At 49.7% G+C, this 13256-nt stretch overlaps 1 protein-coding gene across 6 annotated transcripts in view; it reads right to left on the minus strand.

The window, feature by feature from the left end:
- The window catches only part of KDM2B (lysine demethylase 2B), a 116941-nt gene that overhangs the window by 102719 nt on the left and 966 nt on the right, over nucleotides 1–13256 (minus strand). For 4 of the 6 annotated variants that reach the window (XM_032431345.1, XM_032431346.1, XM_032431349.1 and 1 more), the window contains exons 2-4: nucleotides 12584–12728; nucleotides 9562–9640; nucleotides 8250–8296 (exon numbers count right to left, since the gene is read on the minus strand). In XM_032431345.1, the coding sequence (XP_032287236.1) occupies nucleotides 8250–8296; nucleotides 9562–9640; nucleotides 12584–12728 (271 nt within the window). Of the gene's footprint in view, nucleotides 1–8249; nucleotides 8297–9561; nucleotides 9641–12583; nucleotides 12729–12919; nucleotides 12985–13042; nucleotides 13120–13256 lie in introns of those variants that run through there. The other 2 variants (XM_032431350.1, XM_032431351.1) reach the window with 2 other exon arrangements.

The following is a 13256-nucleotide window of genomic DNA, read 5'->3' on the forward strand; positions in this document are numbered from 1 at the left end:
CTCTCTCTGACTCTCATGAATAAATAAATAAAACATTAAAAAAAAAAAAAAAAGCACTGGCCACAGTTCAAAGCCCACTTAGCTACCTCCTAGCAGTGAGGCCTTGGGTATGTATGGCCCTAAAGTTCTCTGGGTCTCCGTTTCCTCATCTGTAAGGTGGACATAATAGGGCCTGCCCACACAACGACTGAAAGTACCTTGTAAACTTAAAAGCAGGAGTCCTATCGAGGACGCTGTGCCGAACTGAAGGTACAAGGGCAAGGGGAGGGCCTGGGGAGGAGAGTGTCCACACCACTTGGGACAAACCTTTTCCCAGGTCTAGGCCTCAGTTTCCTCGCAGTGAAATAAGATGCCTGCAAAGGTTCCCGGGTTCTCCCTAAGCACTGTTATCTTCTGGCGCCTCACCGTTGAACCTTCAAAAATTATCCCCAGGACACATCCAGTGCCGGGACGTCCTCTGTGCCCTGGGTTCTAGACCCTGCCTGACCCTCACAGACAGATGAGCGGAAGAAGATACAAACCCAGACTAACAAAGCAATCAGCCAAGAAAACCCAAAAGACACCTGAGCCAAAAACAATAAAGAGCTTTGGATTACAGGACACGGAGAGCCAGCCACGGTTCTGTGCAGAAGTTAAGAGAACAGCTCCTTGGTCAAACGGATATGGGCATAAATCTCAGCAATTCAACACACTAGCTTTCAGACTGTGGACAAGTCACTCTGAGCCTCAATTTGACATCGATGGAATGGGGGATAGTGGGAAATCCAGTTTTACATGGATCTGACAAAGTAACACAGGAGAGGTCCCTGGCTTATAATAAGATCTCAGGAAGCAGTAGCTAATGTAGTAGCTCCAGTCCAAGGAGCTACCCCACAGGGGAGTGATTCCTATTAAATAAACAGGGGGCAGAAGCAACTTTAGTTCCCCAAGGCCCAAACACAGTCAAGATTTTGATTTCAGAACACAGGCTTTGGGGGCGCCTGGGTGGCTCAGTCATTAAGCATCTGCCTTTGGCTCAGGTCATGATCCTGGGGTCCTGGGATCGAGCCCCGAGTCGGGCTCCCTGATGGGCAGGAAGCCTGCTTCTCCCTCTCCCACTGCCCCTGCTTGTGTTCCCTCTCTCGCTGTGTCTCTCTCTCTCTCTGCTTAAAAAAAAAAAACCACTGGTTTTGCAGGAAAAGGGAAATAGCGACAAAAAAACAAGTGAGCTGGGTGTTCATCTTAAAGAGAAAAAAAAAGGAAACACAGCTGAACCCCTCTGAAACCCTCCTTCCTTGAGGCTCAGGAGCCACGGCCCTCCTGACTTCCTGCACCTCCCCCTGCGTGCATCTCTGTTCTGTGAGGCGGATGCCTCCCGGACCGTCTGTCTCTCCCCAGCTCCATTCAGTGTGGCCAGAACAGAGGCCATCCACACACCCCCCACGCAAGTCTACTTTTCCTCTGGGTTTGCATTATGAGCATCATCTTCTCCCAACCGCTGAAATTCCAACCCACGTTTGAATCTGAGATGCCATCTGCTGTCTGGGCAACTCAAAAGTCACTTCTCTCCAGGCCTCAGTCTTTCCCACCTGTGAAAGGGGAAAGCAAGACTAGAGGAATTCTAAGAACTTTTCCGGGATTTACCATGTAAAATGTCTACGATTTTAAGCCAACTTTAAAAAAAGGTCTGGAAGCAAGTCAGCTATGGTTGATTTGTAAGGATTGAGAATTTACTAAGCACAGCCCATCAAGGGCACGCGCGCATGTCTGGTGAGTCTCCTTCACGAGACACAACACAGACATGGAGGAGGAGAAAGTCAAGAAGCAGAAGCGTGAGGAAACGCCCAGAGCTGTGTTCAGATCCGAACTCGACCACCCGTCCACAGGCCGTGTGGGTTGTTCCCTCTGAGCCTCGGATCCCTCATCGGGAAAGTGAACAGTAACACTTCATTTATATGATTATTGGTGAGGACAAAATGAGGTCATATGGTAAACATACAGTAAAAGATAGGTGATGATTACTATAATTGGATGAATAAATGAATAGTGAATGAGGCGGTTTGTCGTGAAGATTTTTTCAAGAAAAGGGGCCAAAGAAAACCTGTTAGCTTGGGTATCCTCGTTAGAGAGAAACACAATAAAGAGGGGCGCCTGGGTGGCTCAGTCGGTGAAGTGTCTGCCTTCAGCTCAGGTCATGATCTTGGGGTCCTGGGATCGAGCCCCATATCGGGCTCCCTGCTTAGCAGGAAGTTTGCTTCTCCCTCTCCCTCTGCCCCTCCCTACAGCTCATGCTCTCTCTCAAATAAATAAATAAAATCTTTAAAAAAAAAAAAAAGAAATACAGTAAAGAGATAATATGCAGGACCCCATGGCCGTGAGCCATCCCTCAGTGACATAATGGTGGAGAGTGAGTAGGGACCCAGCACTTTATGAATATGTCTTCTCGGTAGGTTTAAAGCATCTTCAGAGGCAGCTAGAGTTCTTTCCCAGTCTCCCTATCCCCCCAGTTCCCAGCACACAAATGTGAAAATATCCCAGTCTTCTTAAATGAACTATCTGGGATTGAGAGTATTGGTCGTGGGATGCGAGGAGCTGTCCGGGGGGACACACACATTAGAGCATCCAGAAACAGACCCACTCAAATGCAGTCACCTGATTTATGACAAAGACAATATTTCAGTGCCGTGGGGAGAAGGTGTTTTTTTTCAATAATGGTACTGGGATCAACTGGATATCCATATAGGAGAAAAGGAATTTCAACCCCTATCTCATACCAAACACAAAAGTCAATTCCAGATAAACTATAGATCTCAATGTGAAAGTTCAAACAATAAAGCTTTTTTGAGAAAAACATATGAACATCTTCCAACCCTGGAGTGCGCAAACATTTCTTAAACAAGATACAAAACAAGTACAAAAAAAAGACCTAAATGGTCTGTGTTAAAATAAAGAATGTCTGTTCATTCAAAGACACCTTTAAGAGTGTGAAAAGGCAACCAACCCACAAAGTAAGAGGTGATTTTTGGAATGCATAATCATATCCTGAATATATCAAGAAACTTTATGTTATGGGCTGAATTGTATCCCCTAAAATTTCTATGTTGAGGTCCTAACCCCCCAGGACCTCAAAATGTAATTATATTTGAGAACAGTCTTTAAAGAGGTAATTAAGTTAAAATAAGGTCTTTAGGGTAGGCCCTAATCCAACAAGACTGACGTCCTTATAAGAAGAGATTAGGTTATAGAGCATGAGAGGGAAGACCACGTGAAGACATAAGGAGAAGCCATCTACAGCCATCTACAAACCAAGGAGAGAGGCCTTTGGAGAAACCAACCCTACAAGACCTCGATCTTGGACTTCTAGCTCCAGAATTGTGAGCCAATAAATTTCTGTTGTTTAAATCACCCAGTCTGTTGTACTTCGTTGTGGCGGCCCTAGCAAATAATGCATCTTACACTCAACAGGAGACAACCCTTCAAAATAATGGAGAAAAGACTTGATCAGACAGTTCACAAAAGACTATATCCAACTAGCAAACAAACATGAACAACGGAGCTCAATTTCATTAGGAAAGAAAGGCAAACTAAAACCACCATGTAATAAACCAACACAGCAACGGGACTAAAATGAAAAGGATGGAAACACAAACTCTTGGTGAGGATGTGGCACAATCAGAACCAGACCAACCCCTGTGGGCAATGACTCGACGCTGTCTCCTAAAACCGAACATATACGCATCCCCTGTGACCCAAGCAATTCCACTCTCCGGTATGTGCCCCACAGAAATGCATCCCTCTGTTCCCCAAAAGTCACGTTCTAGAGTGTTTAGAGCAGCACGAGACATAGAGCCTTAAACCGGCAGCTCCCCATGAGCCCATTAATAACAGAATGCATAAACACGTTGTGAAATAGTCACGTAACAGAAAACCATAGCAATGAAAATAAACCATCTACAACTACACACAACAATCTGGATGTCTTATAAACACCAAGTTGAGCGAAAGAAGCAGAAACGACAAGAGGACACCTGCCTGATTCCACTATTCCATAAAGTATGAATGCGTGCAAAATTCATCCACAGTGGAGGGCAGGGACAGCATTGGAACACCGGAAGGATTCTGGGGTACCAGGTACCATAATATGTTCAATTTGTTAAAATTAATCAAGCTGTATAGTTATCATATGTGCACTTTTCTATATGTAAATTATACTTCAATAAAAAACTTTTAAGTGTACAGTGTCCTAAAAATGGAAAGTGCCTTTTTTTGTTTTTAAAGGCGAGGAGCTAAGAACAGAGACCAGGTGCCTGAATTCCCAGAAGGCATATAAACAGGGCTGATAGAGAAAGGCCGGTTTCAGGGCATCAGAGAAGAATCTATAGCCCCAACTTGTGGCCTCAATAGTTGGCCCCTTCTCAAAAAGCTGCCTCCCAAGATTCGAGGCCTGGGGAGGGAGGCCTGGAAGACAGAAGCTGAGATCCCACAATGACTGCCCCATACGCCGCCCTCCAAGGCAGAACCCCCATTTCCATTAGGGGCATGTTTATGTCATCCATATGTTTATGTCATCACAGGGGATGCAGCGTCACCCCTTCCCCACTCCCAGATCACTTGCTTGTGCTGCAGCGGACTGGGGTTGTGCTAAACCTACCAGAGCCAATCCAGAGACACTTGATGGAATCACTGGTGGGTGGCGAGTAAAGACCTGAGCTGGCTGGATAGAAGCGGGGAGCTGCTGGCTCCCCATCTTTGCCACCCCATGGGGAGAAGCTTTCTCAAGAATGAAGCAGAAAGAGGAAGCAAAAAAGGGAAGCAGAATAGAAAAGTAAGAGTCAACTTCTCGAGATCTTGGAACACCTAGATCAAGAGGTGCCTGAAGGTCACACCCTAAACTTATTATGTAAGCCAGTGTTTTGCTTAGGCCAGCTTGAGTTACATCTGCCATTTAAGTCACTATGAAGTATGTGCCCTTTCGCTGCTCACCAGAAGCCTGTGTGCACTCTCAGAGACTAAAATGGGCATAATAGGGGCGCCTGGGTGGCTCAATCGGTTAAGCGTCCGCCTTCAGCTCAGGTCATGATCCAAGGTCCTGGGATTGAGTCCCCACGTCAGGCTCCCTGCTCAGCGGGGAGTCTGCTTCTCCCTCTCTGTCTCCTTCTGCCCCTCCCCCTGCTCATGCTCGCGCATGCTCTGTCTCTCTCTCAAATAAATAATTTTTTAAAAATAAAATAAAATGGGCATAATAATGCACCATGCTACCTGCACCCCTCCCGATGTCAGAACACGCTATACCTTCACAAACCACTTCAATACCCAACAATCCATTTGATATTCACAGAAATGCCAAGAGAGATAGGTGCAGGTATTACTAGCCTCACTTTCTTTGCCATCCTAGACTTTTCAAGAGCTGGCAAGGATGTCGGGACCATCTTATTGAGTCCTCTTGCTTTGACAACCAGAAGAACGAGGCACAAAGAAAGAAAGAGCACCTGGCATATGACTAGAGTATAATGAAAACTGCAAAGGGCTTTTAAGTTCCTAAAAAGGGCCAAGAGCATCATTATGAAGACTCTGATGTTGTCTGAACCTCAGACTTGAGAATCTGGCTTTCATCCTTACTCATAAAGAAAATCTCATCAGATCCACATCCTGCCATTATAATAAATAACATCAGGGACCATTCACCAAACACCCGTCAGACAACATAATGCTAAGCCTTCATTCATTCTCTTATAGGATCCTCTTTTGAGGCAGATTCTGCTACTAGCTCCATTTTGCAGATGTGAAAACTGAGGCTTTGATTGAGCAGCTTGCCCCAAATCAGTCAACTGGCAGAGCTGGGCTTCAAACTAAGGTTGTCCAACAGCAAAGGCACTGGGTAGGGCTGAGGCACCAGAGTGCGTTGTCGGTGCCAAGACTTAATTTTGGGGGTCCATTGTCCCATCTTCTGCACGGTGTTGGAAAGTCTGCCCCTTCTGCTCTGATGTTCACCTCCTTCAGCATTTCCAGAATCCACCTTAAAAAAATGTATCCCCTGAGCAAGTCCTTGCCAATTAACTGAGATTCTTCTACCCATCATCAGCACCATCTCCTTATAGCCGATGGGTCCTCCCTTCCGAGTAGCTGTCAACACACTTTGGGGTCAATTATTCCAGCTGGAATATCTGACACAACCACTGGCTAGCTGTTTCCATCCCACACAGCCACCAGAGTCGGCTTTTATGAAACTTAAATCGTATCACACCACTTCAGGCCCACGAGGACGGCGACCATCAAAAAGACAGGCAACCAACGAGTTTTGGCGAGGATGTGGAGAAACTGGAGCCCTCGTACATTGCTAATGGGAATACAAAATGGCCAACTGCTTTGAAAAAAGTCTGGCAGGTCCTCGGTTAAATATAGTTACCATATGACCCAGTTACCTAGGTATAGACCCAAGAGAAATGAAAACGTATGTTCACACAAAAACTCATACACAAGTATTCAGAGCAGCATTATTTATAACAGACGAGGAATAGAAACAACCAAAATGTCCATCACCTGACGAATCAAGATGTGGTCTATGCACGCATGTCCAGTGGAATCTTATTCATCCATAAATGAGAATGAAGCACGGGCACCTGCTATAATGTGGATGAACCTCAAAAACAGGATGCTGAGTGAAAGGAGCCAGTCACAAAAGCCACATAGTGTGTGATTCTACTTACACGAAACGTCCAGGGTAGACAAACCCACAGAGGCAAAAAGCACATCCCTGGTTGTTGGGGGCTGACTTTGTAGGGGATCCACATGCCGAAATGGCATCGTGGTGATGGCTGCACAACATTGTGAATGTACTCAGAGTGCTGAATTGTGCACTCTAAAATGGTTAAATAGTGAGTTTTACGGTGTATGACTTTTATGTCAATTTAAAAAAATGTTTTTCACCCTCTCCCAAAGAAAATGACCAGATAGCATAGCTACTCCCTTTGCCCTACTTTAAAACTCCCCAGTGGCTTCCCAGTCACACCAGGAGTCAAACCCAAATTCCCTGCCAGGGCCTATAAGGGCCCCCATGGCCCTGGCCCTGTGACCTCTCCCCTCTCCTTCTACTCCTCCCCCACCTCCTGGCCTTTGACCTGGCCTGTCCCTCAATCTGGCATGTTCTTTCCCACAGCTGGCTTCTCATCAGTCAAGTCTCTGTCCGAATGTACACACACACACACACACACACACACACACACACACACACAAGGCCCTCTCTGACCACCCCATCTAAAATACAGCTCCCAGGGGTGCCTGGGTGCCTTCGTTGGGATTCTATTATGCAACAACTCCTGATTTTGGCTCAGGTTATGATCTCAGGGTAATGAGATAGAGCCCCAAGTAGGGCTCTGCGCTGGGCGTGGAGCCTGCTTAAGATTCTCTCTCTCCCTCTCCCTCTGCTCCTCCCCCACCATCATGTGTGTGTGCACACACGCACTCCCTCTCTCTCTCTAAAAAAAATAAACAAATAAAAGCTAAAAAATAAAATAAATACAGCTCCCATCACGCTCCATCCCAATATCCTGCTTTATTTCTTCATAGGCCTAATCACCCTCCAAAAAGATACAGATTTTTAAAAACTGTTCACTTCCTTGTTGCGTGTCATTCCAAGCACGAGGAGAGGGATCTTGTCTGTCATGTTCACAGCTCTGAACTTGCCCACCATGTAGGAGCTAACTGAGAAACACCTCTGGAAAGAATGGATTTACTGAAGGACTTCTGTAACATCTGAAATGCCACCTGCTACCTGGTCAGGTGTCCGGAGCACTAAGTGATCAGCTACGCTCTGCAGGTGCTCGGGGAGTTAATAAGCATTTGCTGGCTAGGGCGGCAAACCCCACCCTAGACCTGTCTAGAACCCTGAGGAAGCAGGAAGAATGATCCCTCCCCTCAAAAGTCTGAAAGTCTTTCAGGGGTCACAAAGCACCCAGTGTTTACCCAGCAACCCACAAACAAACGCAAAGGAGAGATCTAAGACTGTGCTGCTGATGGAGGCTAGGGTCCAAATCGGCCTCATAAAACTGCGCACTGGCAAACACCCTTACGTACAGCTTCTTATGACTTTGCAATCTGACCTGTTCTCCAGAATGAGACGGTTGCAGCTCACACCTGCTCCTGCCTCTTCCCACGGGGACTTTCTTTTCTGAGGCAGTTAGAAATCTAAATAGGCGGGTCGTGAAGACCTCCTGCCCCTTGTCCTCCCTACTTTTGGCATCTCTGAGCTGCATACACAGCAAGCAACTTACCCACTAGGAGTTTGACATCTCGGACTGTGAAATCAGGGTCAGGCATCCTGGAAAAAGAGGAGTATAGGCATTTGCTGAGAGGCCAGAAACAAGAGAGTTCAGCCCAACTCTGGAGGCAGGGGAAAGGCCATTTTTCCAAGAGGGTTCCCTTGCTCTCAGTTTGGGAACCCAAAATGAGATAATCCAGAGGGAGAGTGATAGACCAGTCAATGCCCCAAGGGAGGGTCCCTCTCCAACCACTGAGCCCTTTCCTCACCCCAGTAGGCAAACCAATTCCCTCACTCTCCCCAGTATGAACTCAGCACTGCCGTAGAAAAGACGGGACATCCACCGTCCACCCCACTTTTCAGGGGAAGAATGAACCGTGGTGTCAAGGGTAAGTCCCAGAGCTGGGCATTCAAACACCCACTCTCTTTTAAGGTGGGCAGCTCTCTCTGTGTCTCTTCCTCTAGCAAATACTCTCCATAAAAGGAGTTGCAGGGATCCTTTAAGTTCAAAGGGAAAAAAAAGACACACATCATTCCAATTCCAGGGATTTGATAACCCCGGCTCTAATGACTGAGGTGACCTTCGCTATTAATTAACAGTGATGCCAAAGGTTTGATTTCTACCCTAGGACCGAGACTCTTGAGCAAGCCTGGTAGTAGAGGCTGGAGAGGAGGCAAGCTGGGATGATACCAGCAGCCTCCTCTCCACCCCTGCCCAAGGGGCGGAAACCTGTTCTTCCAGCCTTCCTCCTGGATCTCTCCCCCACCCCACCTGGAGCTCTGACAGATCTCTAAGACAATGTAAACCAAACAAGACACAGTGGGGGAGGCAGGTGCTGGGGCAGGCAGAGAAAGAGGAGACTTGGAGCCTAGCATCCTAGGGAACATGCCCTCCACAGAAAAGAACCAATTTCCCACATAGTGGGAGTCTGAGTAGAAAAATATGTCTCTAGGTGCCCTGCCTCTGGGCTTAGAGACTGGCCAATCCCTTCACAGCTCAGGCCCTGCCTCAGTTTCCTAACTTGGGAGGGGGGCACAATTCTCCTTAAGAAGTCCCTGCACATAACTGGGGTGGGTCAGGGAAAGAAGTCAACACTGTTTAAGTACCCTCTGTCCTCTCTGCCCAAATTCTCTGAAAAAGACCAATCTTTGGAGAGTTTTTCCCCTTTGTCAGGCCTTGAACAAAGAGATAGTCTCCCCAGATAACGAAGAAAGATCCTTCTCTGTGATGAGAGGTGGGAAAAGGGCAGAAGAAATCTATTCCAAACTACCAACTACGTTAGGGAGAGAGACATGGGAAGAAGTAATTTGTTTAGGCAACTTACTTAATCCCCAGTCCATCCTTTTCTCGAAATATCAGGGGAACCCTGAGAGCTTCTCTCTGCACGTATTCATAGTTGAAATCTGTTTGGATATTGGAATTAAAACAGGTTGGTTAAGTCATGAAGGAGCAGATGAGCCACAATCAATCGGTCAGAGGAAAGAACGCGGTTACAGCAGATGCAGGCTCCAGTTCTAGGGCAAGAGATCCCTGTCAAATGACAAGGAAATGGAGCAGGCCAAGCCCATGCCAACTATCAGCTCCTCTGCCTACTCAGTCATTCCCTGCATGCCCCATGGGTCAGAACTTGTCAATGAACAGCCCAAGGCCAGGGAGGGTGGGGAGGGAGACTCATGAAAGAGCCCCGCACAGAAAAGGCCCCAGCCATCGCTGAGAAAGAGGGACACAGAAATGCACCCCAAGCTGAGCTCAGAAAGTAAAGGCAGTGCAAAATTGAAGAATACCACCTGGGAGGATCTGAAGCCCCAGAGAGGAGGCTGGGAGGAGGGTTCTCATTGTAGCTGAGCATCGGGGAAGATCTTATTGTAATATCCTGCATAGTGAAGGGGAGGGGGGGGAAAGCTGGTTTCCCTGGAAACTGTGTATTTGGTGCCAAAATTACTAGAGAACTGGGCACAGCTTTGTTGTCTTAATAGTGTAATTCTGCTCCAGCTACTGCCATCCTTGTTTCCACCAGGACGCTCCCCCCAGGTGAAGGCAGTGTGAAGAGGGCACAGTGAGGCCCAAAGCCAATTCACAAGGTAGTGCTGCGTCTCGGCTTTGTCTAGTGTAGACCCCCAAATCCCTTATCAAAAGCTCTGGAGAATGAAGGAGGCCTTCGTTTTTACGTTCCTCGAGTTCCAAAACCAGCGGATCTGACCCAACCTTACCCCTAAATATGGAGTCGAAGGAGGCTGAGATAAACCATCACATCCCCAAATCCTGAGGTGAACCAAAGCAATCCACAAGGCCACAAGGCCACATGCCCTCCCTGGCCAGTTGGAGGAGAGATAGGAGAGACCACAGGCCTCGGGAGCCCCTGCCCCAGGCAAACAGTTCACCAGGGCAGCTTGGTGGGGGAGGAGGCCAAGGCAACTCTGCTCAGAGCAGAGGAAGAGAACAAAACCAGAGCTGGGGAAAGCCCTGACCTTAGCAGCTCAGATCCCCAGGGGCTCACAGTGAATGGGGATTCCTAAGGATTTAAAGGCAGAGAAGTTTAAGAAGCTTCTATTTTGAATCCAGGCTAAGGGCTCCTTCTGTTTCTCAGCTCCTCCCTCGAAGTTTTGGGGCCAGATCTGAATTAACTACCAAATCGCTAGGGCCCTCTCCTTTGAAAAGAGCCTGGACAGAAGATTTAAGGGCTCTCCCTAGCTGGAATCTACCCCCTACACACCCACACCCAAAGCCCGCCCCCCACCCCCACTCTCCTCAGCTTCAACTTCCTCAAATGAGCTTGAGAAAACACTCAGATCTTGGGCTGAGAATTCCTCACAAGTGACTAGGAAGAGTTTGCGTGTTGTTTTCTCATAGGATCCACCAAACTCAGTAAAATGGGAAAGAAACAAAAGGAATTAAAATCCCATTTGTGCTAAGGAAATTTAATTGTAGTTGAGACTAGCCCCCCAGACGGTCTACCCTCAGGGTGCAAAGACCTGGCAGGCTGAAAGAAATGTCTTCTTCCCTCCCCCCAACAACTACCCCCTACCACTGAAGCCCAGCACCCCCGGAAGCAGTGGGCACAAAAGAGAAACTTCAAAAATGCAAAGCCAGGGCTGTCTCTTCTGGGGGCTAACCTACAGCCCCAGCCACTCCACCAGAACCTGAAGGGGAAGGCACTGCTCCTGTCATCAGCTCACTGAGGGATGGAAGGTTTTCCAAGGGGGACGGTGTGGGGGGGGGGGGTCAAAAAATGAAAACGGTGTATTGTAACGGAAACTTGAATATCTAAGAGGGAAAAAAAACAACTTAGAAACCCCAGAGAGCCCAGGGAAATACCTAGATAGACAGGGGCATCTCCAAAACCTGAACTCCACAGGCAGAACCACAGGTCACACGGGGCCTCCGGAGGTCTCATACCCAAGCCAGAGCATCACCCCAGCGTTGGCACGACACCACCAGACACCTTCCTAATACTAGGGTCAGGGAGAAACTCAGGCCCTGAAGGTCTCAGGCTGGGGAGACACCCCAAAACCCCAGAGGCTTCCCCAACTTCTCTAAACTGGCAGGGCCTACCAGGGACAGAGCTCTCAAGGTCTCAGGCTGAGAAGAAACTTTGTTCCCCAGAGGGGTACCCCACATTTTCACTTCAAACTACAGGGGTCAGGGATCTCAGCCTGAAGCCTGAGGGAGTAAAACTCTCTTACCCCCAGTCCCGACTTCAAACTGTCAAGACTGAAGGGCCAGAGGCCTCAGGCATAAGTGGGGGCTCCAACCAACAGCTCTGAACTCATCCAGCCCCTGCTCAAATCTGGCAGAGACCAGAAGGTTGCAGGGTTCCGCAGACCCCAGGAGCTGAGGAAGCATCATTCGGTGACCCGAGCATCCCCAGCATCAGCTCCTAACTGGCAGGGCCCGAAATGGGACAGGGTTTGGGAAGCTTCAGGCCTAGTGGGGTCCTCATCCCAATGCCCCAGGGGCACCCCAACCCCTCTCCCAGCCAGGCAGCCGCACCTCATTCAGCACAAGGAGCTGGGCTAGCTCTGGGAGGGGTAGAATGCCGCGCACCCGCCTTCCCTCCGTCCACCCGTCAGTCCCCAGGTCCCTCGGACCGCCGGTCCCCTGGCTCTGCCCACCCTGGGGCCGGCTGTGGGCGCGGGCCGGGTCTAGGCCCACGCCCGGCCCCCGTTCCCGCCTGCCCTCCTCCTTCGCCACCCCACCCCACCCCCCAGTGCTCGGCCTTGTTTCGTCACCGGATCCCCTGGAATGGGGGACGCGGGCGCGAAATACGAACCCAGCCACCGGCAGCTCCCTCCCCACGTGCGCTCGGGCCGCGGCTCGGAGGGCGGCCCGAGGAGGGGGCGCCTCACCTTTGCCCTCCATGGCGTGCACGAAGTCCCCCTGGTACAGCTGACTGCGCAGCTTCTCCTCCAGGCTGAAGCCGCGGACGCTGACGATCTCCTCCACGTCCGACAAGTCCTCGTTCTCGTCGTATCTCTGGCGGTCAATCGGACGCTGCGGGGACCCAAACCAGAGAGCCCGAGGCATTACTGGGGGAACTGGGGGGTCGCCTCTTACCCTAGGCCCAGCTCAAGCAGGTGCAGGAGTTGCGCGCCCCCCCCCCCCCCCCCCCCCCCCTGCGACCCGAGCAACTTTGCGCAAATGCCAAAGATGCTGAAAACCAGGATAACGAGAGGGGCCCGCACCCCCGGGGTCTGGCTGTGCCCCACACAGGACACTCCCCTCCTGCATCTTTGGAGGCCGTGGAAAGGACATCTGGGGGGCTCTCCCTTGCCCCCCACCCCCGATAGGTGTTGAGTTTTGCCCACTCGGCCAGGAGCCTGGTTATGTAACCCGCGAAGGGGGCTCCGCGCACGGGCTGGCGGGGCATTTGTAGGCCCCGGGAGGAGCCACCGCAGCGCCCGGCTCGGCGCTAACAGCAGCCCGGGCGGCCGCCGCGGCAGAGCCGGGAAGCCGGAACCGGGGGCCGGCGGCATTTCTAAGGCTGGAGCCGCCCCCGAGCTACTCGGGAAGCTGGAAAGC

The sequence above is a fragment of the Phoca vitulina genome, unplaced genomic scaffold, assembly GCF_004348235.1.
Source record: "Phoca vitulina isolate PV1807 unplaced genomic scaffold, GSC_HSeal_1.0 scaffold46, whole genome shotgun sequence".
In the NCBI taxonomy this organism is placed as follows: Eukaryota; Metazoa; Chordata; class Mammalia; order Carnivora; family Phocidae; genus Phoca; species Phoca vitulina.